At 32.4% G+C, this 24,070-nt stretch overlaps 1 protein-coding gene across 1 annotated transcript in view; it reads left to right on the top strand.

Annotated features, from left to right (window-relative positions):
* LOC129226409 (signal transducer and activator of transcription 5B-like) overlaps positions 1–24,070 on the top strand; it is a 112,172-nt gene that overhangs the window by 24,773 nt on the left and 63,329 nt on the right. Inside the window, exon 4 of the mRNA XM_054861008.1 lies at positions 12,797–12,944. Within this exon, the coding sequence (XP_054716983.1) occupies positions 12,797–12,944 (148 nt within the window). The remainder of the gene's footprint in view (positions 1–12,796; positions 12,945–24,070) is intronic.

Here is a 24,070-nt window from a genome sequence, read left to right as displayed (position 1 = left end):
GGGTAATTCCACATCAAATCAAATAAAAAAATAAGTTTTTGACCTCACCATTTCCGATTTTAACAATAATTGGTGTGAGCCACACATATAACAAGATAAGTAATCCTGCTGATTTTTAAAATTCTACCTTAAAATTTTTATGAAATACAGGTCTGTAAAAATCTGAAAAAGTGCGAAAAAAGCAAAAAGTTGTGACATTCAAATGACTAACCTCTCTCATAATTATAGTGGAATAAAATTTAAACGCGATTGTAAAACTAAAGAATAGATCTTTCTATTGATATGAAACATGACTTTCTTATGACAGGTTTAAGTTTCAAGGTCATTTACTGTGACTTTTGACCTTGAATATCTCAAAACGTGTCCCCTTAGAATTTTTTCAAAAAATTTTTTTTTATAGCTCTAACACTATTCTTCCACTACACCAAAACTTAGACTGGGATCGCAATGGCAAAGTACTGAAAAAAAAATCAGGAATGTTCGCATGTTTTAGATTGTGGAATTCCATATGTCAAGTCAGCCACTTTCTTGACCTCCTCACCATTTCCGATTTTAATGAAAATTTGGTGTGAAGGACATATATGACAAGATAAGTAATCCTGCCAGTTTTCAAGATTCTACTTCAAAAATTTTACAAAATACAGGGCTCTTAAAAAGTTAAAAAGTGCGAAATAAATGGAATGTTGTGACATGCAAATGACTGTAACTTCTATACTAATTACAGTAGAATTAAAAATTCAAAATTATTGTAAAGTTAAAGAACAGAGCTTTCTATTGGTATAAAACATGGCTTTCTCACTACTTTAACAAATATTTTTATTAATTTTGTGATAGAATTTCTAACATTGGTTCTTAAACAAAACTCTGCTATTATACAGGAAGCTTTGACATGGGCTAAAAGTTGCTGTTTTTCATTTCTAAGATTTGTGGCTAATTACAGATCAAAATTATGGTTTTCAAATAAAAGTTCTGTCATACTCTAGCTCTTGTTTAAGAAACCTGTCGATTTGTTAAAGTATGCATACTCAATAAAAATTGCGCCCAAAAAATTAAAACAATAATAGTAGGACAGAAATAATGCAAAACATATAACAAAAATATGTAAACATTCTTGATTTTTTTGGAGTCCTATGCCATTGCGGTCCTACCGAAGTCATGGCATAGTAGAAGAACAGGGTTGGAGCTATAAAATATATTTTTTGAAGAAATTCTAAGGGGGCGTATTTTTAGATGTTCAAAGTCAAAAGTTATGGGGAATGACCTTGAAACTTAAATCTGTCTTGAGAAAGCCATGTTTTAAACCAATAGAAAGCTATGTTATTTAACTTTACAATGGTTTTTAAATTTATCTTCTACTGTAATTAGCATAGTAGTTACAGTCATTTGCATTTCACAACTTTCTGTTTATTTCACACTTTTTAAGTTTTTAAGGCCCTGTACTTTGTAAAACTTTTTAAGTTAATTCTAAAAATTGGCAGGATTACTTATCATGTCATATGTGTCCTTCACACAAAATTTCAGTTAAATCGGAAATGGAGAGGAGGTCAAGAAGGTGGCTGACCTGACGTACACAATGTAAAACCTGTGAACATTCCTGATTTTTTTCAGTACCTTGCCATTGCGATCCTATTCTAAGTTTTAGTGTAGTGGAAGAACAGTGTTAGAACTATAAAATATATTTTTTTGAAAAAATTCTAGGGGGACATATTTTGAGATATTCAAGGTCAAAAGTGAATGACCTTGAAACTTAAACCTGCTGTAAGAAAGTCCTGTTTAATATCAATAGAAAGCTCAATTCTTTAGCTTTACAATGGTGTTTAAATTTTTATTCCACTATAATTAGAAGCGAAGTTATAGTCATTTGAATGTCACAAGATTTCGTTTTTTTCGTACTTTTTCAGTTTTTTAACAACCCTGTATTTTGTAAAATTTTAAAGTGGAATTCTAAAAATTGCGAGGATTACTTATCTTGTCATATGTGTATCTCACATCAAATGTCATTAAAATTGGAGATGTTGAGGCCAAGAAGGTTATTGATCTGACATGGAATTGTCCAGTGCTTTGTAGTACTACATTGGCTTGGGTGGTTCATGAAAAGAGAAATAAAAGCTACATCTGGTGTTAATATTTTTAGTCTGGGAGTAAGATATAGTATTTTGAGTTGCAGTGATACCTATATTTTACAATGTAAACTTTGCAGTCCTTTTCAGCTTAAACATTATCAGTGCTGCTTTCCCTAATATTGTCACTTCTCTGAACTTCATTTCTTCATTAATTCTAACTTGCTGACGATATTCACTCATTCTACTGTGTTTGTTTCAATATTCAGATCAATTCTTGTCATCTTCACTGCACAGTTAAATAGATGAAAAAACTTGGCTCAATTTAACAATGTTGAATGCATTTAACCCCCCACAAATAAGACTACTGTTGAATTCCATACAAAATGGTAAAAAAAATCTAATCTCATGTCAGTTGAAAATCCCCTATCCTGGAAAAAAGCACTAATTTGATTGTTATATATCATTTTTGATTGAGCTCTACAGCAATCAGAACATTTTCTCTCTTTTCATGGTTAAGACAATCCGTTTTCAGATCAGTTATGTTAGCATTTTAAAATGTCCCATGGAGCATATTTGTCATAATGCAGTAACTTACTTCCATAAGGGAGCAAATTGTATTATCTTTTAACCATGCACAACTTGTAAATGTGATAATTGTTTAGTGAGACTTTATTTCATCCTGAAAGCCTGTGCCATAATTTTGGGCAAAGTTTACTTGTATAATTCCAGTGTCTTCAATATTATGTTTTATCTCATGAAAAAAACCAGAATTAAAAGTAACTCCCTTTATAAACAAAAAAATATTAAAATACAAATAGTTCAAATCTGTCATGTTATGAGGTTTTCAGATATTTTTTTTAACAACAATGCTAATTTGTTAAGAAATAAAATGGTTTAATCTTCTCTTTCATTTAGAAAATTTTTAAAAGCTATTTTATATGCTGTCACACATGTTCCTATGATTTTGTCAAATCCGTCACAAACGTTTGTCACATCCATCATACCAAATTTTCCCAGAGAATAAGTATTTGATATAATTTAAATTTTACTCTTATTCAGACCTGCAAACTTTAGAACTTTGGAAAGTTTCATGTTTTTTCATGGAAGAATGCATTTGCTATGGTAACTTAAGCATCTTTTTTGTGATGGGTGTGACATTGAGACCTTTTAACTTAATTTATACTAAAAATCCTCTTAAATATTTTTTTTTGAAAAATTAAGTGTTCTAAAAGATAGACAAATGTCACAAGTAGTATTATATATACACACATTCAAAACTCTCCTGCTTTAAAACTAGTAATCCTGGGCGAATGAAAATACTATATTTTTCCTAAATACACGTTTGCTATATTTACGTTAACTTTTGGGTGAAAAAAAAAAACAATAAAACAGATACTTTTATGAAAATATTCTTTATAATTTCATAAACCTCATGTTATTAACTTTAATTTGATGCATTACTTGTAGCAATAAAACATTTTTTAAATTTCAACCCTCATGTCCACTTTTTTGTGGGTTGCCCTTTTATAATTTTAGGTCATGGTTCACTTTTATTCTACTTTTGAGAAAAAGTTTCTACTTTTGATCTTAAGTTTCGTTCAGAAGACATTTGTTGTAATTTCAAGCTTTTCCATTAAAATCTGTTTTTGGCAAAAAGCAATTAAAATCTTAGAAATTGCTGGAAAAAAATCACAAAAGCAAGAAACAGGAGATGAGGGATGATATAAAAATAGTAGTTTTAGTATCAAAACAATTAGGCAAACTGAATGAAAAAGTCCAGAAAAACAGGACTTCTCTTGACAGCAGCAAACATGCCAATTTTTATTACTTTCTTCTATGTCTAATATATAGAAGAAAGTATTAAATTCGTGCAAAATTTCGAATTTTGAATTTTGTCGGATTCGAACGTTTTGAGGTGTGCTGAGTCCATTTCGACTATTTTTGGAAAATGTCTCTGTCTGTGTGTATGTGTGTATGTTACGTCTGTGTGTGACCAGTTTTTTGTGGCTGCTCTACAGCAAAAACTACCACATGAAATCGAACGAAATTTGGGACACATATGTACCCCTATGTGAACTTGTGCCCATTGATTTTTGGTGCAAATTCCTCCAAAGGAGGTGGAACAATGCGACGTTTATTGAGTTACGCGTGCTTGCTATTCCTCAAGAAGTAACTGGCGGAATCAAACAAAATTTGATCCATAAGTTGCCATTAACAGGAACAGGTGCTGATTCAATTTTGGTGTCAATAACTCACACGGGGGTTGAGCTATAGAATGTTTTTTGTCATCAACGAGGAACCTGCATGGTTCGGGTAATCGCGGAACGTTGATTGATTTGAATAGTCTTCTACTTAAAACTCCCAAAAATCAACTCAGTTTTTGAAAAACTGACTTGGATTCTTCAAAATTACAGCTTAAAATTAGCTAAAAACGGAATGAAGCTCACGTGACACAAAAAGAGGAGAAGCATGCACAACGTCAAGATTCAGTCCCTGGGTTACAATAGAACCGGTTCCGAAGGAGTCGAAACGAAGGGGATAGGAGCGCAGTGTGGTTTGCCGTTGTTTATTGAAAACAAAGGTGCTCTTATTTATTTGATCTTCAGAAGAGGAAGAGGTGTATATCTTAGCTGAATCACCCACCCTCAACCCCCGAAATTCCGACAACAAGAAAACTGACTTTGAATTGAACATCAATATTTTATTCACAAGTAAATTACTTCAAATTGTTTACACAATAAATTAAATACAGAGCATTTATTGACCCTCTATTTGCCATGGGCCTACGGTTTATTGAGACACAACCCTCCCCCCCTTTGAAAAATTCATTTTGAGCTGTACATCATTAACTAATTCAAAATAAAATCACTTTAAAGTAAAATTTAAAAATTAATAAAGAAAACAAAAACAAAAGATTTATTTCTATATTTATGGATACCACTCAGAATTTTACAAACTAGACCAGTGCCAGTGACTGCAGGGCCTGACTAACTAAAACTGAGGCCAAGGCCTACAATGCTTTGGACGCCCCCCCCCCCCCTATTCTATCTCTTTAAGTGAACGCAAAATAATGTTTAACATTTACTTAAAACATAATTCATGTTTTTTTTTTCATTTTCACAAAAATACATGATTTTTTAATGCTGCGCATAGGTTTTTTAAAAATTCGAAGCCCCTTAGGAAGATTGACCCCAGGCCTAGTAGACATGTGCCTTAATCAGGCCTGAGTGACTGTCACAGCTTGCAAAAGATGCTGACATTCATAAAACAGTATTTGTGTTCATTAATGAGGCAGAGCAAATGAACACTACTTGCCATTTTAGCCGTGAAAAATAATGACACTCAAAAAATAAATTAAGAAGATATCAAACAAATTGCTAGTGTCAAGCTACCTCTCCCCACATGGAATATGGGGGAATAAACCTTCTTAATTTAATACTTTATAACATTAAGCAGATATTAACTTTACTGTTTTCTACCTTTGTTTGTCAAATTTACTCGCTTTTTTTCCTAGTGGAGTTGTTTCCATCAGTCAAAAGTACTACTTTTAATCACTGAAGTTTATAGAACGAAAAAGAAATAACTCAAAGCCAGAAAAATCTTTTATTTTCAAAACGTTAAATTTTTAATTAATTTTTCAAAACGTCCGATTTTTAAAACAAGGCGTGGTCTCTATAACATCAAAAGTGATGAACTTTGGCGCGCACTCCACTGGCGCCCCTGAATGTTTACGCTTGCTGTCTAGCACGTTTCCAGGTTATGATAATTTAGAAGCGAATTAAATATTGTAATCTGCGGTAATGGCATCAGTGAATGGTATTTCATCACTTGTGATATCATGTGAGAAAAGCGTGATGTACGCGTAAAAAAAGGAAATTGAATCTGCGCACCGATTAAAATAATTTTTAAGAATATTAAACTTAGTCAAATTATTTAAAAAATGGTCAAATCCTATGTTTTTAAGCATGCTCTTTCAGGAAAAAATATTTCTTATAAATTTCGGAAACAACTCCATTCTCTTTATATATATATATATATATTTTTTTTTTGGCCGGTTCAAATTGATAACAGTATTCCTTTTTTCAAAAATTGTTTTTGAAAAGCTAACACTTAATAAATATAAATAAAAGTTTCATTTGCTACTTTTTTAATATTAACTACCTATATAATTCAGATTTTTATTCATTAACAATTAAATTATGAAGACATTTGTCTATTGTGCATTGAAGTTACAACGAACCAGCTTAATTTTTCTGGTCGCATGAAGGGGGGGCGGGGGAGGGTAACGTCACGTCTTCGTACGATTCGCGTTATGGACACAGAAGTTAGAGCAGAGGAAAGTAATACAAATTAATAAATGAAAACTATATAAATCTTTATTGTAACTCCTTTCGAATTTTCTACTTCTTTCAATATGTTTTGAAGTAAAAAAGGAAATATTATTTTAAATTTAAAATTTTTGAGAATTTATCATTTCTTCAATACGTTTCTTCCTCATTTTTATTGCTTGCAATTAAAGTATTTTATTTATTCATTATTATTTTTATTCATGAATTTTGCAGACTGGAGATGCAAATCATTCAAAAAGCCTCTTCTTTTTTTTTAATCTTAAAAATTACACAAAATTCAAATCGAGACTTTTGATTTCAATAATTGTTTTGAATGCAATAGTTGAAGCAGAGCAAAATGAAATAAATCGATACATGAAAAATAACATTCTATCCTTAAAGAAAATAAACTTGTTTCAATTCGAAGAATTAAAAAAAAAAAAGAGAAGTGATCAGGGATAGCTTTTGTAAAAAGTAAAATAATTTCATATAATTAATATATAATTCTGTTAGTTTCTGTAAAGTAACTTTTGCAACAGAAGAGTGAATAACACAGTTTAATATTTTTTCTCTCTCTCTTTAATAGTGTTGATGGCATTGCACTTTTTTTATCTATTGGTACTCTAAAAATATTCAACTTGTTATGTACGATGCTGAATATTTCAATGAGGTAAAATATAGTACTTGCAGTTCAGCAGTTTGTGCGTGTACCCATCTTGAGAATGCTAGCGATGTACGCGCACGTGCGTCCAGTGCCAGAAGGAGCGGGAATGAATCTTGACGTCATCAGCGGAGATGGGGAAACTAAGGGGGCGGGGCTAATCGGGAGACTTTAAAAATTAATTAAAAAATAACTAACAGTCCTAATGAACTGAAATCGGTGTCTATCGTTATAAAATGGCTTAAATTTTCATTTAAAAAAATAAAAAAATGCATGCAGGTTCCTCATTGTGACTGCTGTATTTCAAGAAATAATGAACGGAATGAAAGAAAAATTTATCGGCAAGTAGCCCTTAGTGGGCATAAGAGCTGATTTTATTTTGGTGTCAACAGCTAAAAAGGGGGTAGCGCAATCGCACGTTCTTATTTTCCGTTGTGAGTGCCGTATCTCAAGAAGTAATGTTACGTTCTGGTTGAAATTTGGAATGTATGTGAATCCATATGTAAACAGGCTTTGGTTCAATTTTGACTCCAATCGCTCCAAGAGGTGTTGATTTTTTTTTTTTTTGCGAATAAAAATAGTTTTATTAATGCAACAATAAGAAAGATAAATCGTAATAGATTGTCGTCTGCGTATTTCTCGTGATTTTAATTGCATGGAAATGATCGGAAATATTATCTCAATGATTTAAAATTTTTAATTGTTGCCATCCTATGTTTGTTAACAAATAAAATATTTGTAATTAATTCAAGCAAAACTTTTAAAATAACTTTCAATTTTTGCTCTTTGCTTTGCTTTTGCAATAATTCAGACATTGGGATGGTTGTCAAGTTTTTGCATGTGTAATTTTGTTTTTGTTGGGAATATTGCTTCCTCGTCAAGCATGGGGAGGGATCAGAAAAAAAAAGAAAAATATAGAAGAAAGTTTCGTGATGGCCACAACATACTAGTTTTATTTTTTTATTATTATTTTTAACATTTGCTTTTTTGAAAATTTGGCTCTATTCAGTCAGTTAAGAATAACTTCAATTATATTAATCAGTAATTATATTGGTTGGTGCAGCCTTTTTAAAACTGAATTCAAAAGTTATTTTTACTTTTAGCATTTTTCTTTTGTTTCTCATTTAAGTGGTAGGGATGCTCTAAATATTCAGTTTTTTGGTGCATCCGAATTCTTTAATATTCAGCAAGCGATTAGTTAAACAATCATGTATTGTTTGAACTATAATTGAGAGTTATAGTACAAGTACTGTAGTAAAAAGTTGATTAAAATTCTTACTTACCAATATTACTTTGAAAGTAATTTTAATGTAAGAGATAACACTCAGAGATGTAAAATTTGAATTTTGTTGCTTCTCCATTTTTCTTAAATTTTATGACACATTACATTTTTCTTCCTATTAACTCATTTAAAGATCAAACATTAACCAAAGAAAAAACAAACTCAGAGTATCAAGTCAAGTAACTGCTATTATTTTACATAAAATATGCAGCTATAAAGAAAGCTCATTTTACAAACGTGATTAATAGTATATGAAAGAAACACGAGGATATTCAATGTTGCAGCTTTACACCATATCTATACTCTCAAGACCTGTGTGCACTTGTTTGTGTGTGTGTGTCCGCAACCCTATCTCTTCCGAACTGCTATTGTCTACCAGGTCAATAAATGTACTGTTGGATACAGTCATCCAGAGGAGGTCTTTCCACCCTATCTCACCCCTCTGAACCTTAAGGTGGCTGAATATCCAGGATGTTCTACTAATATTAATAACCAGGGGTAAAAGCATTAAAATAATCAGTCATTTGCCTCATGGGGTGGAGCCCTCTAGTGAAAAATTAACTATTTAAATTAATCATTGTAATCAAAGTTTATTAATTTTTTGCACTTGAAGAGAAAAAAAAAAAGCAGTGTGAGTAAGTAAATATTTTTTGAGTACTTTCATTAATATTATGCCAAAAAAATGGGTAAATTCACAAAAACTGGGTATCTTGTAATAAAACGTTAAAGTTAAATGAACATTAATTTTGAATCTAAGAAAAATAATAAATAAAATTGATGCATACTTATGTATATAATGCATTGTTTGTGTCATTTTTCATTATAAGGTTTGATAAAATAATTAAAAAATAAATATGAATCAAAGATAAGTACCTTTATTTGCAATCAATGTGATAGAGAAATATAAGAAGTGAATCAATCATGAATTTCATGATTTCAAAATCTGAATCTGTATCTGTCATATCCAAAAAAAAAAAGGAAGTGATGAATGTTTGGCATAATAAATTGAAAGGTTATGAAATACTGATTTTGAAAGAAAAAAAAAAAGAGAACATAAACAATTTCTTTTGCATTCTTGCTGAAAATTCCAATCCTGTTGCATCAAATTTAAATCAAACCAATATCATTTGTAAGAATTAGTTTACTTTTATAAAGACTTTACTTAAGTTCATGAAGAATAACTAAAATCTATCTAATGATGAGGGAAATTTGTATTGTGGATCATATTCAGAAATTGGGAATTATGTATTTTAAAAGTTAGACAAAAACAATGCCTCTAATGCTTGTACCAGAGAAGCCAATTTCTAAAAAGTCCTTTGGATTGCTTATATTTGTAAATTTTTTTGTAAGGAAGCTATTTATTTGGGCCAAATATAGGGTTTAAATCCATTCATTATCAATGAAAGGTCTGTTATATTTAGTTTGAAATGATAAAGCAATGGATTTATTCATTAAATGATATGTACATTTCAAGTCCTAATATCAGTTAAATGTTTTTATGTATATGTGACACAGGCCTGGCTCCTGGAATAGGCAACATGCGCCATCGCCTAGGGCAGCAAATTTTTTATTTATTTAATTTTTTTTTTTGGGGGGGGGGGCAAATTTTATGATTACAAAATATAAGGAGGCAAAAAATGGTTTGAAAGATGAAAAATTCAAATTTGTTCCCTTAGTTTTTCTTGTTTGCAGTTCAAATTACAGCAAAAGGTGAGAGTATGCTCAATGATTTAAAAAAATATATATACAGTGAAACCCCTCTATTACGGACACTAACGGGACAAACTTTTTTGTCCGTAAGAGAGGGGTGTCCGCTTTACAGAGGTTTTTTTAATTTAATTAACTTTAGTTATTTGTTTATGTTTTTTGAAATCTTAAATGAAATATGTGTGAATTCTACTCTTTCATATGCATAGATTTTTTTTAATTTACTAGTTTTTACCAACATATACATAATAAACAATTATTTTATCAGGTTAAATTCAAATATTACAGTTTTGCACACTCAAAGAGATTTAAATAACAGGTTCGCATAAAAATTACATACCTAATTTGTACTTTTAAAAAATTGTTCGATTGATGTCTGTTGATATGTTTTGATCGATGAAAGTCTTTCATTTTCGAAATGTATCTTAAGTTCTTGTACCAAGTCTAGTCCTTTAGGATCGTTGTGTTTAATTGAAAATTCCCTGAGTCCATCTAATACGCTTAAAGCTTCGTTATCATTTTTAATTGTTTTAAGGTCTTCTTTTACGGACAGTTCATCTTCATCGTCATCCTCAACTGTATGATCTTCGTTAATTTCGCGCACTATGCTTGCAATTTCTGTTTCGCTTTCTTCAGTGAAAACTTGGTCGTCGATGGGAGCATAGTCTTCAGCGGTCACATTTGTGAACCCTGCTTGTTGCATTAACGACTGCAAATCGGATCCATCATTGTCACAATCAACTTCGTTGTCAATTTCCTCTGTGGCAGATCCTTTTTTGAATCCAACGCGATTAAAGCAACTTACTATTGTTTCTTTTTTAACTTCCTTCCATGCGTGCTTAACCCAGCTGATTGCATCTAACACATCAATTGTTTTGGACAATTCGCTACTTGTTTTAGTTTCTTCCATTTTATTGATTAAATGCTTCATAACTAGTTGTCTGTATTGAATTTTAAATGCTTGAATTATCCCAGCATCCATAGGTTGGCATTTCGATGTTGTGTTTGCTGGCAAGAAGACTATTTCTATATTTTTCAAGTGAAAGTCTTTGGGATGGGAGGGCGCGTTGTCCATAAAAATAACAATATGCCTTTTTTCTCTCCCCAACTTCTTATCAAAAGTTACAAGCCAATCAGATATGACACTGGTTGTCATCCACGCTCTTCTATTTGAATACCAGTCTACAGGTAATTTTTTTATATCCAGTCCTTTAAAACACCGAGGTCTGGCTGCTTTTCCGATGACAACTGGTTTTAATTTTGTACCATCCATGCTGGCACCCAACAAAACTGTTAAGCGTTCTTTGGAGATTTTGCCACCAGAGCAGTTTTTTTCCGTAAAGTTAAGGTTTTATCTGGCAGAGCTCTATAAAACAAACCGGTCTCATCAATGTTATAAATGTCACATGGCTCGTAATTTTCAATCAAACTAGGCACTTTCTCAAACCATTTCTCGCAAACGTCAGCATCCACATCCATGGATTCACCACATATTTTTTTAAAAACGATATCATGTCTCGTTCGAAAACGATCTAACCATCCATTGGAAGCTTTGAAATTTTCTATACCCATTTCAGTAGCTGCTTCTTTCGCCTTTTCTTGTAAAATAGGGCCAGAAATCGGAATATTTTTGCTTCTTGCGGACACAAACCATTTAAACACAATTTCATCCACTGCAAGGGCATTACTTTTAGGAAAATCTTTTTTCTTCTCTTGGTTTCCATTTATGAACCATTCTTTCTTAAACTTCTCTTTTCCTTTTAATATACAGCAAATTTGTGTGCGTCCCACACCAAACTTTTCAGCAATGTTCCGTATTCCAATTTTATTTTTTTCTGCGAAATCTATAACTTCAATTTTTTCTTTAAGAGAAAGAGTACGACGCTGACGATGAGTATTCAGAGCCATTTCAATGAGAACGATGAAACAACTGAATGCTTTTACCCTTAAGTTTACTTTATGATATTGCATTGGCTTTACTTTTACTCTCTATAAAATATTTTTGTTAGATGGCGCGTCAACTCGGCTCCACTTAGACACAACACGCCTGCTTGTTAGTCATCTGAAAAGGAACAAGGCAACGGGGGAGGGTGGGGGTATACAGACAGAAACTTGCAGAATAATCATTTTCTCTTTTCTTTTCTTTTATTTTTGACGATTTGATGATGTTTTTTGGAATGAAAAATGCATTTCGGTGTCAAGCTGAAAATTTTTTGCTACGCAGTAGATGCAAAGTAAAATTGCAAAGAAATATTTTTTTTATCTCCGTATAAGCTGGTCGACTTTGCATTAAATGAAGCCTTTCAATGGAGTAGCTATTTAATTCTCAAGTTTTAAATACTGTCCGCAAAAAAGGATATATCAATGTAAATGACTTCGAAAAGGGTGTCCGTGTCCGTATTTGAGGGTGTCCGTACGAGAGAGGTTCCTTATACATTAGGTTTAATGTCTCTCTGCCGGGGAATTAAAAACTGTCCGCATAAGAGGGGTGTCCGTTAGGAGGGGTTTCACTGTATATACATGTTATTAAGACGAGGGGGCGGGGAAGGGGGGAGCACTTGTTAACATCGCCTGGAGTGACAAAACTACTGGAGCCAGCGCTGATGTGACTTGATATAAATTTTCAATCTATGTTTTTCGCGTGTTATGTAATTGTGATTGATGAATGTGTGTGTATTTCATAAGGGTTTTGTTCTAATCATTGCATATTTTCTAAATTAACATGTATTGAAATCATTTGATTTTTATCCATCAGGGAAGAACTCGATCCAGACAATCCCCAGCATGATACATATCTTGCCCAGATAGTGAACACATTAATTCAGGAGCTAGAGGCTAAAATATCGACATGTGATAACTTCCTCATGAGAGTCAAGTTGAGTGAAGCTGCGTCGGATTTCAAGGTGAATGCTCTTCACTTTTCTTTCTTTTTTTTACATCTACTAATGAGGTTATTGTTATCGTTGTTTAACAAATATCACAGCACGGGATTGTGCAATACAAAATACAGGAGTATCCACCTATGGCACAAATTATGGCATTGAAATTTTTTTTTAGGAGGGGGATGTGTTTTAAGTGGTATTTTTTTCTTTTTGGGGGGTCTTCGTGATATTTAGAGGAGGTGCGCCCTTAAGAAAGTGATAACACCTCAATGTTACCTTGAGATTTGATGCAAATTTATGGCATCCTTAATACCTAACACAGTTACTACTTAGTAGTGTGCTTCTGTTAAGAAGGCTAAGTTGACTTATTAGGACTTTTAATGAATATCTTGTTTCATTTACTTGGCCCATTTAGAAACCATTTCAGCTTCTCTTTATTTCAAGTGTTATGTGCCATTGATTCAGAATCTGCCATTGCACAAGAAAAATAAGCCAATGTTAGTATCTTTTTTTCGCTTAACTTCCAAACAAGGCAATGCCTGATACAGTATTTTTCATCTGTTACCACTAAGCCCCAAAACCTTCTTCCAGCAATAGAATTTGATGCTTTTTGCAATGGAATCTGTTAAAAATAAATCAAAATGAACTAAAAATGCTACATTTATGAACTACTTCCAGTGTTTAGGTACTTTCTTTGGGAAAATGCAAAAAATTATCAACCCCAAAGCCTGTTTTAACTGCAAATGTGCAAAAAATTGTGAGTTTTTTTCTTTGTTTTTCTATTCTAGTCGTAGAGGAAATGCAGAAGTTATAAATTTTGAACTTTAATGATATTGTTTTTCGTAATACATATTATAGGAAACATTGAAACTACCTCAGAATAAGTCTGCTATAATTCCTTTTACAAAACAAAAAATATGATAAATCTGTTTTTAATGTATGTGCTTTTATTATTGTTGTTTTGATAGGTAAATGTAATAATGTAAACAAATTTTTGAATGATTATAAAAACTGAAAATCCCCATCAAATTTTAAAAAACCTGCCTTTAAATCAGGGTTAAAGTGTAATATTCCCTACCTAAAAATCAAACTCTGACAGCCGATTGCTGCATGCTCAATCACAGTAGATCATGATTTGTTGTAATCTACAATATTTCTTCTTTACTCTTAAAGTCTTCTTGACATTTGTGTTAAGCAAGAAACAAAACTCTATTTTAATACATTTTCTTTCTTGCAGCATATTTTCTCAAGATTACTGAAAAATATTTTAGAAATAAAACTAGGTATATTTAAATTATTTTTAAAATGCAAGTCGCTGAAATTTTTCAATGACATCCATGACATAATATAAATTTATCCTGGCATTGGTTTGGGATTTTGCAAATTTTCTCAGATGTTTCAAATTTTTTCAACCTTTTTAATGTTCACATGGATGTTAATTAGTTTAGTGTTAGAAGCTAAAATATTTTCTGCATTGAATGAGGGGCTCTTAAACCTTTTACTTGGCCTGATTGTCATGGAGAAATCTGATGCCTGGTTTTACTTATATCTCTATAACTAGGCTACTTAGAGATTTCGGGATTTCACTAAATGATTTGCTTAATCTTAAGGTACAACTTAGTGCTGAAAAATTAAAATTCTAAAATAAAATTATTATTTCAGTTAGGATGGAAAACAGCAAATTTTGTGTAATTTCCCTATTAAATGTTTTTGTTGCCTTGCAACTAGGGACGTACTGAGTAGCACTTTGGCCGAGTAGCCGAGTTACTGAGTACTCGGCCTTTCACTACTCGGCCGAGTTACCAAGTACCAATTACATTTTAAGAAGAACCACCGACACACATGTGATGAATTTTGAACTTATTGGAATAGTAGTATAGACCTCCTTGTCCATATAATAGTTTTCAAAACTAAATTCCTGCTGAAATTTAATTACGCATTACATAAACAATTTTGTTTGTGTCAAAAATTTTACAAAAAAAAATTTTTTTAAATTAAAAATAAATAAATAAAAGGTATGATTAATCAAGTTGGAATTAAAACAAACTACAGTAAAATCCCTCTAATGCGGACTAACAGGACAAATTTTTTTGTCCGCAATAGAGGGTGTCCGCAGGACAGAGGTTTAATAATGTTATTTGCATTGGAACTGGGGAATTAAAAATTGTCTGCATAAAGAGGGGTGCCTGTTAGGAGGGGTTCCACTATATACCAATCCCGGTAGCAGAAATTGCGAGACATGTGTCGCAGATTTTTCAGCGGCCTGCAGATAATTTTCGAAAGAACAAAAAGAAAGAAAGAAAAAATAAATAAATAAAAGAAAAATAAATATCTGAAACACAACTTGATAAAAATAAGGAGAAAATAAATGTCTTTTGTGAGCCTAAGAGTGACCTTTCTCCTTGACCCCACTTCGGGCTGCAAAACTTCTTTTTCTTCCTGCTTCCACCCCCATGTTGCTAAGTGGGCGGTCTGAGGGTTCGGGGAATGTTCCCTTTCACCCTTCTTTTCAACTGCTTATCTCTGCTCTTCATCATTGTCACTATTTCATCGAAATGGCAGCGCAGCTGGAAAAAGTGTCTTGTTTGGAGTGCAATGAAAAAATTCTTTTTAAAAATCTGAAAATGCATTTTTCAAGGTTTCATCCTAATAAAAAGTTGCAGTACAAATCGATTTGTAATGTCAATGTGCTTGATTTATTTAAGAAAAACGAAAATAAGAAAGATGAACTAACTTCAGAAATAAGTGCAAGCATAATAGAGAATAGTGAACAGGAAAACAGTGAGGATATCGATATTAATAAGTCGTGTAACTCTTCGAAAAAATGGAAATTATCTGATGTCTCTGAGGGCAATACTAAAGACAATTCCACTTTACAGCAATTATTGGACGTTGTTACGAGTAAGTTAAATTTTTATTTGTATTTTTAACAGTAATGAAGCTTGAAAGCTTAACATACTTATCGTCAAAATATTTTGGTAGGCCTTTTCGCCTATAAAATTAGGCTTTTTGCCTGTAGGAGCGAAAAGGACTGTTTCTGTCTCTCTCTTTTTTTTATTTTTTTAATGCGTAAGTGGTAAGTAATAAGGGATTGAGATGAATAAATTCTGATCTGCGACCTTGACCTGACAGCGCACGTGGCCGGAGTCTAAAAACAGATCTTCCGACTGAGATTAGCGGGAAGGGGAAAATGGAAAATTGCGGGTTGATTTCTGTTTGGTCTGGGTTGTGTTACCCCCCCCCCCCCCACCCTTCTCCTTTAAATTGTTGTAAAATTGCTTCGAGATTGAGCAGGATGCTACTTCTCACCATTTCAAACAAAGAATGAAAATCTCCTGCAATTTGCCACTAAAAATAAATCTGCTTTCTTACTGTAAAAAGTAACACGTTTTACTGAAACTACGAACAGTTAAAAAAGAAGTAATTGAATATATATACGAAATATACATTCTGAAATTAGAAAAAGAAATTATTTGTCGGTAGAGGTGGCTCATAAACTTTTGTAAGGGAAAAATATTGGCAGTATTATAGGGCTCCAAATTCTGCGTTACTAAATTCAGCAATTTTTGAAATAAGATTTTTTTTTTCCAATTACCTTATGGAAAATGACAAAGCATTTACGATTTTAACTTTATTTTTTCTGGTTTCTGACCCAAGGGGAAAAAATCAAGAACTTAAATTTAAAAAAAAAACACCGGGAACGTTCTGCCACGTTTTTTGAGAAATAAACGTTAAAAAAGGAAAATGAAAAAAATGTACAAGCCAATACTTAGTGTATAAAAATGTATCCTTTTTACAACTGTACTGTTTTTGTTTCTTTTATTCTAAATAAATAGCAGTTATATTTAGCTTTTTTTTTAAGAGCTCAAGTATCCTTATCTACATAAAAGACATCGCGAGTCCAGAATTTGGCGTTTCTTTCACTGTTATTTCAGCGGCCTTTTAGTGTAATTAAAGTTTTTAATCAACAGTTGGACAATATAAATTTTTCAAGAATTCCTCAATATTTATTTCTTTAGTGTTTAGTTAGACAGATTGAACAAAAGTTTGGAAAACAGTCAAATTTTCAGATATTATTAGGAAAAAAATTTGGAAATTTTTTCGTGCGTGTAGATCGATTCCCTAACTTTGAATCTCGTTTTTGTACTAAATTGCTCGATTTATGCGCGAGTGCGATAATGTATAGGTAATTACCTCGATTAAAGTTCATAAACTTACTAAAATACCATCGGACGATTGTTTGATAAATTATTTCATCCTCCATTCCTTAAATTTTCGGTTGCGCGATCGGAAGTTCTAAGTGGACAGGATGTCTTCCTGCTGGTGTGTCGACAAGCCGCGATGACGTTTTCCTATGGGGCTGTTCACAATGGTACCCCGCGTTTTTCAGGGGAGGGGGTTTCTTGAATTTGTGACAAGGGTGCAGGAGGGAGTAACAAAAAAAAATGTGACATCACGCGTTGTTTTTTTTTTTTCTCTTTTCACACATTTTATTCAGCAATTATTTTTTCATACAGCCCCTTACAGTTTTGACTTAGAAGTGGATAAAATCGGAATATTGCTACATCCCAAATTTTTCGTACTTCCAATAGTTATTTCGTAATTTGAAAAAAAAAACAACACACACAAAATATTCATTTGAAGAATTTGATGCTGCTAAGTTATTTTTGAGAAGAGAAAAAAAACATTCAAGTGAATCAACATGATCTTGTTAAATTTAAAAGTTCAATTAAAAGCACACTCCCCCCCCCCCCCCCACCGACTTTTTTTCCTCTTTTAATTGGGAAAATAGTTTAATTTACTAAAACACATTTTTATCCTTCTTCAGGACTTTCTCATCAAGTTAAAGAGTTAACTGAAGTGAAACAACCATCAATTAATACTCCAGTTGTTCAGAGCAAAAAAAACTCTGCTCATATTCCAGAAGAATCATTGAACAGTGAAGATTTAACAAAAGAAGAAAAAATTGACCTTATAAAAAATGCAAGATCAGTTGAGAGAATTGTAAAATGGTCAGGCTGCTTAGAATTAAGAGAAAATGGTCTACTTTGCACTTTTTGTGGTCTTTTCATATTTTATGATTTTAATGAAGGAGACGACTTTAGCGAAAAAAATATGCCATCGTCTTTTCGACATCTCAAATACAACACTGAAAGGCACTTAAAGTGTACAAGACACATTAAAAACATGAACGAAGTGCTGCTAAAGGGACAAGAAGACATAAAGTTGGGAAAAAAATAGCGAAGAAAGTGCAATTAATTGTACAGCTTCTGCTTACCTAACGTACAAACTAGACGCATCATATGTATCATATGAAAGTATTATTACTGAAATGTACAATAGTGGAGCAAGTATGGGAGTAAAAAATCACTCTAAGGAATTTGCACGGAACTTTATGCCACATGTTCACACCATATTGAAACAAGAAGTGACAAATTTCATTGTACAAAATGATTTGCCGATTGGTTTAATAGCGGATAAGATGACATCGCACAAGGCATATGATAGGCATAAGGGTGCCCATTTTCGATATTAAAAGGCCATCTTTATTTGAGTCCATCTACCTTGAACATCAGTGGGTGGATGACTCTACTGGAGATGGCTTGTGCAAAGACTTCCTGAACACCTTAGCAAAATTTGGTTTTGACCTGCCATTTGTGCGAAGGAATTTGATTGGTGTAGCAGTGGATGGCCAATACATAAACTGTGGAATTGAAAAACATCTGCAGAATATTCTGATTAAAGATGTATCTGTAGTTTGGGATCCTATGCATCGTTTAGAACTTTGCATTAAACATGCTGAAACACCTAAACTTGTTAAGGATGCTATTGATATCATCCAAGACACCATGAAAGAATTTTATGCAGGGAAGAAGTATGAAGTGCTATGCAATTCAGCAGACGAGTTTAGTGAGGTTTTTTATAAACCAAAGTTATTTAAAACAATGAAATTTGTTTCACACTCTGACACTGTTTTTAAAACATTTCTGAGTGACTACAAAATGTTTGTTTCTGCATGTGAAAGAATTCCAGAACTGTTTAGCCTTCGTGATAAGCTCATGAGGAAACAAAATATATTTAATATTTTACTCATAGCTGACCTATACAATTTACTAGCTGTAACTTCAAAGAGTGTGCAATCCGGAAATCTTTTGCCGTGGCAATACATTGATAACATAAAATTACTTAAATCTGCTCTTAATATTTTAGAATATAATTTAAATCTTCTGTGCAATATAAAATCTTATGAAATATTTTCTGAACATATAGCAAGTCTTCCATCAAAGCTTCTCAAAAATACAGTCACAAGTTTTGAGATGTTTAGTGAATGCACATTTAAAGGAATTCCATTACCTGATATACCAGTATCAGCTAACCATTTAAGGTCCCTAAAAAAGGATGATATAACAGTGTTCACTACATCTCTCAAAACTTTCATCAAATACATAAATTCATTGCAAACTAAAATTGAAGAATATTTTTTTTTCAGAAAAATCTGGTAGATGCACAAATATAATTGAAAAGGCAAGTTTCCTATTTAACTTTGAGCATTTAATTTATCCAAAAAGCTGTACTTCCATTGAAGAAACACAGGAAGATAAAAACTTCACCAAAGAAACATTTGTTTCTTTTATTGAAGAATTAAAATGTATTTCAACTCCTGAAGATCTTGACACCCTTTGGCTTGAATACCAACAGTTAATCAAATGGACTGTAAATTTGTTGGAAGAAAGTAGATCCGAAGGACTGGTTTATGAAATGGAAATTTTATATAAAAAGGCTGTGAATGACCTGGCGTCAAAATTACCCACATCCATCAAATTTTTCATCAACATTATTTCAATCCCTGTCTCTGAAGCTGCTTGTGAGAGTTGGGGCTCTGTTATTGATAAAGTTAGCGACATGAAAATGCGAAGTAATGATGGGAATGATTATGAAATTGGGACCATTGATCAAAGAGTTTTTATCCTTCTTAATGGGCCTCCATCTGGTTATGTAACAAATAGAAAATTTTTAAAAGCTGCTTTCATTTTAATGTTCGGAAGCTCTTACTATAAGCACTTTTCTAGAGTCACAAGTTCTAAACTCATGGATAGAAAGTTGTCATCATATGTTGTGACTAAAATTATTAATAATGCAAATTGTTTACCGTGTTTTATGTAAAAAATTCATATGCTTGTTATATTTGTTATCCATCATATTGCTGTTACTTTTTTTTTTAACTGTCTTGCTGTTTACTGCTATTAAGAGGGATGCAAAATTTCATTTAAATCTTAACTGCCTCTGAAATGTTTAACTTTACTGAAAAAAAGAGTTCAATAAAATATTTAAAAAAAAAAATAATGTATAATATTCAATATTTAAATTTGAAAATTTTCCCAAATTTTTATGTTTGCCGGATACAAATATTTGATAAAATGATGCGCAAGGAACTTGTGTATTTTATGAAAATTTTAAACGAAACTGGGTAATACATATTGCTACAGATTATTTTCAACTGCTCAAAATAGTGTCGCAGACTGGCTAGAAAGTTTCTGCTACTGGGATACCAATCAATTATAGTTCTAGTCTGTCAAACATAAATAATTTTTAAAAGCAGATAAAACAAATGTGTAGGAACACTGCAGACACGTGTTTTCGCCCCCCCCCCCCCCCCGCATTACAAGGAACGGCTTTTTCAGTGCATAACATGTGAGCTTAAGAATATAAAATTCGACAAAAAAATCCAACTTTTGTCGGATGCCTTTAAATCCACAAGTTCCCATTTTGTGCATTGAAAAAGGAATTCCTTGTAACTTCAAAACACATGTCTGCAGTGTTCCTGCACTGTGCTTTTAATGTTGTTTTATTTCCTTTTATTTTTTAAGCAAAGGTATTTTTATATTTTTATAACTAATTTTTGTTTGTAGCAAAAATCCATTTTTAATATAAAAATTCCATCTTTTCTATACTTACCTTTTTTGCATAATTTTTAATAAATAAGTTTTATTTACTTTGGGGACATTAAAATAAAGATTTATTCCATTGAAGCATTACAAACTTCATTATTCTCAAAATTTAAATTTGACTCATAAATTTTAATTGTAAATGATTGCAGAATATAATGCTTGCTCTTTTTTTAATAAATTTTAGTATCTGTCTTGGACAATATTCAATTTTTTGCATTGACCGAGTATCTGATCAGAATTTGGCCGAGTACCGAGTAGTTACCGAGTACTTGGTACGTCTCTACTTGCAACAGCAATGTGAAAAGCAATCATAATAAAAATTTTAAATCAAGGATTCTCTGAAGCAAGCATGAAATTAGCAAGCGTAAATCCTGAAGAGGAACAAGGATTAAAATTTAGTGCCGATTGCTTAAAGTTTTAGACACTTACAGGTGCGGACTGGCCAGGTCGGCTAGTCGGGGATCCCCGACTGTGCCAACGGCCGAGTGGGCCACTTTAAGGAATTTTTTATTGAACTTAATACATTTAATTCACATCTAACATTTTTTTAAAGTGTAGTAATAGAAGAAAAAATGAAATTTGTTCTCTCTATGGGAAAAAAGTGTTTGGAAGCAGGTTAATTTTTCTCCCATCCTTAGCCCCAGGGGTCAAAGTAAATAGCCGAAGTCCACAGGTGCAAATGCTTTCCTCTCTTTGTCAACTTTCTTTCTAGTTTTCAGAGCTCTGGGGTCCATGGCTCCCACATTGAGGAAATGGGAGGGGGCCAGAGAAATTAGGATCCGACATGGCCTGAAAAAGGGCCCGAGACGAAAAAAGAGCTTTCAAAAATCTTATATTAGTACGTCTATTAACAACAATTGGCCTGCACCACTAGACAAAGCGGCCCTGGCCCTGCTATAAATGTATGGGCCATGCTTTGGGGTCTCAAAAATTTCTGTGCACACCCCTGACCTGACATTCTTTGGTTGCGGCAGATTCAACTAAATGTTGTCAGTTGGCAATCAATTTCATTAGTCTAATGTAATTTATTGCTATACGAGTAATTTCATCTCAGAATCGCATCGGGAAAGCAAGTCTAGACTACGATAAACTGAATCTGAAACAGGACAAAATTTCAAGTTAGAAGGGCAAGCTCCTGAACATAGGCGGATTTAGGCCTGAGTTCCATGGGAGGCAAGGAAGAGGGGGGGGGGTAAGATTTTTTTCTTTTTATTTATTTATTTATTTATTTTTTTAAAGCAACATTAGTTGTAATTAGGGCCAGACTTAGACTTAACAGGGTCCCAGGGTTGCCAACCTTGGAAAAACAATTTGAGGAGCATCTGTGCTGATTTTGAGGAGCAATTTAAAACTTTGCGGAGCAATTCAGAATTTTGTATAAAAATCAAAATTAACTAAAACCACTTATCTGATGTTTTTTTAGAGCTTTAATAATTATTTTAAGCACTAGTATGAAAATAATTATTTCTAAATTAATAAAACAGCTGTATACACAATTTCAATCTTTGAGTATAAGCATCTTTAATTTCCCATATGTACATGTTTGTTATGATGAAATAGCAAAATTTAAGCTGGAAAACTTCGGCAGGGAAATGCGGAGCAAAAGAACTTCTTTGCAGATCCACGGAGTTTCACCATTTTTGTCTAGCAACTCTGCAAAATGAGAAGCAGTTGGTAACCCTGGGTCCCTATGGTATTTCAGATATGAGGTCCAAGGGCGCCCATATAAGGGGCAAGGGGGGGGGGCTCAAGCCCCACCCCCTTGGAAATTAGAACTTCCTTACTTTTAGTATTTTTTTCTTTACAAAAATGTAAAAATATTTCTTCTCCAGCCATTAATGAATAAATAATTAAAAATGTCAAACTTTAATGACTCTAATCTGTCCTGAAATCTGCTTCCATGGGGAAAATATCTTGCTAAACCATGGTTAAAATTTCTGAGGCCCCCCCCCCCTTACAATTTTGCATATGTGCGCCCATGATGAGGTCCCTTTGTAGTCCTAAAGTCACGATAGTATTAAGTCTACAATTGAGGACTTTGATGCCCAAACTTTTCCTTTTAAAAAAATTCATTTTTGTGTGCGGAGAATTGGTTATTCCAATTGGAGCAACAACGGGTCACAAATGTAAGTTTAGACTTCTGCTTTGTAGTAAATAATGTGGGAAAGATATTAGCCTTTCGATCGAACACTAATGTTATTTATTGGTCTTACCAAAAATGAGTGAGCCTGGACTTACCTGGTTCTGGGTTTTTGCATCGAGGCCCAAGAAGGAAATTGTGTATTACAGATTTAAAATGGTCCGGGACACATTTTGAAAAAAAAATGGTATTAAACAATTTAGAGTTCTGAAGTTTTTTTGCACTGATTAACCATTAGTTTGATTCGCGAAACATAACCTAAATTTAAAAAATATATCTTTAAATTTAGTTATTGTTTTTTTTTTTAAATGAGATTGCTTTAAATTGCTAAAACTCAAAATATTCTTGGTCAATTTTCAATTTTTTTTCAAAAAACTATGCACAAATATCTAAGTTTTAATTTTTATTCGACAATTTGAAAAATATTAATTCATTAAGAATAGAAAATATTTGAAGAAAAATTTTGAAAAATTCAAATATACTTTTTAGAAAAATCATATTTTTTGAAGTAATGGTTTTTTTCAAATTCACCATATAAAACTCAAAGTAACTTTTTTGAAAAAGATATGCTCCAAATTTCATTACTTTATCTTTATCAGCTCTTGACTTATAAGAGTTTGAATGCAAAAATTCGGGAAAAATTGCATCATGGAGAGAAACGCGTTTGAAGTTTTAAAGTTAAATATAATCTTAGTTAAAAGAATGCAACAAAAATAATTATATCTTTCATTCTAATTAAGATAGAAACATGATTCAAATGCCCTTTTAAGCAGAAAAAGACGGAGAAGTTTTTTAAATGATAGGAAAAAAATGCAAAATTTGACACATTTTGTTTTCTGTACTCCTTTAAGTATCGAAAATTGCCCAAGTTTTTGAACCTTAGGCATTCCCTTAAAGTCACTGAGGATAGCTTAGAATTTCACTTATAGAAATTTTCATGGGAGAGCTTCGTAACCCTTTTTTTTTTTTTTTTTGCACTATAGCCAAAAATTGATTTCAGTTTCAGAAAAAAATGCTCAGAGAGAAGTAATGTTTCCCCTAGACCAAAAAAGGGGCAG

The sequence above is a fragment of the Uloborus diversus genome, chromosome 7 (assembly GCF_026930045.1).
Source record: "Uloborus diversus isolate 005 chromosome 7, Udiv.v.3.1, whole genome shotgun sequence".
NCBI classification, from domain to species: domain Eukaryota; kingdom Metazoa; phylum Arthropoda; class Arachnida; order Araneae; family Uloboridae; genus Uloborus; species Uloborus diversus.
This window is presented reverse-complemented; position numbering and strand designations above follow the sequence as displayed.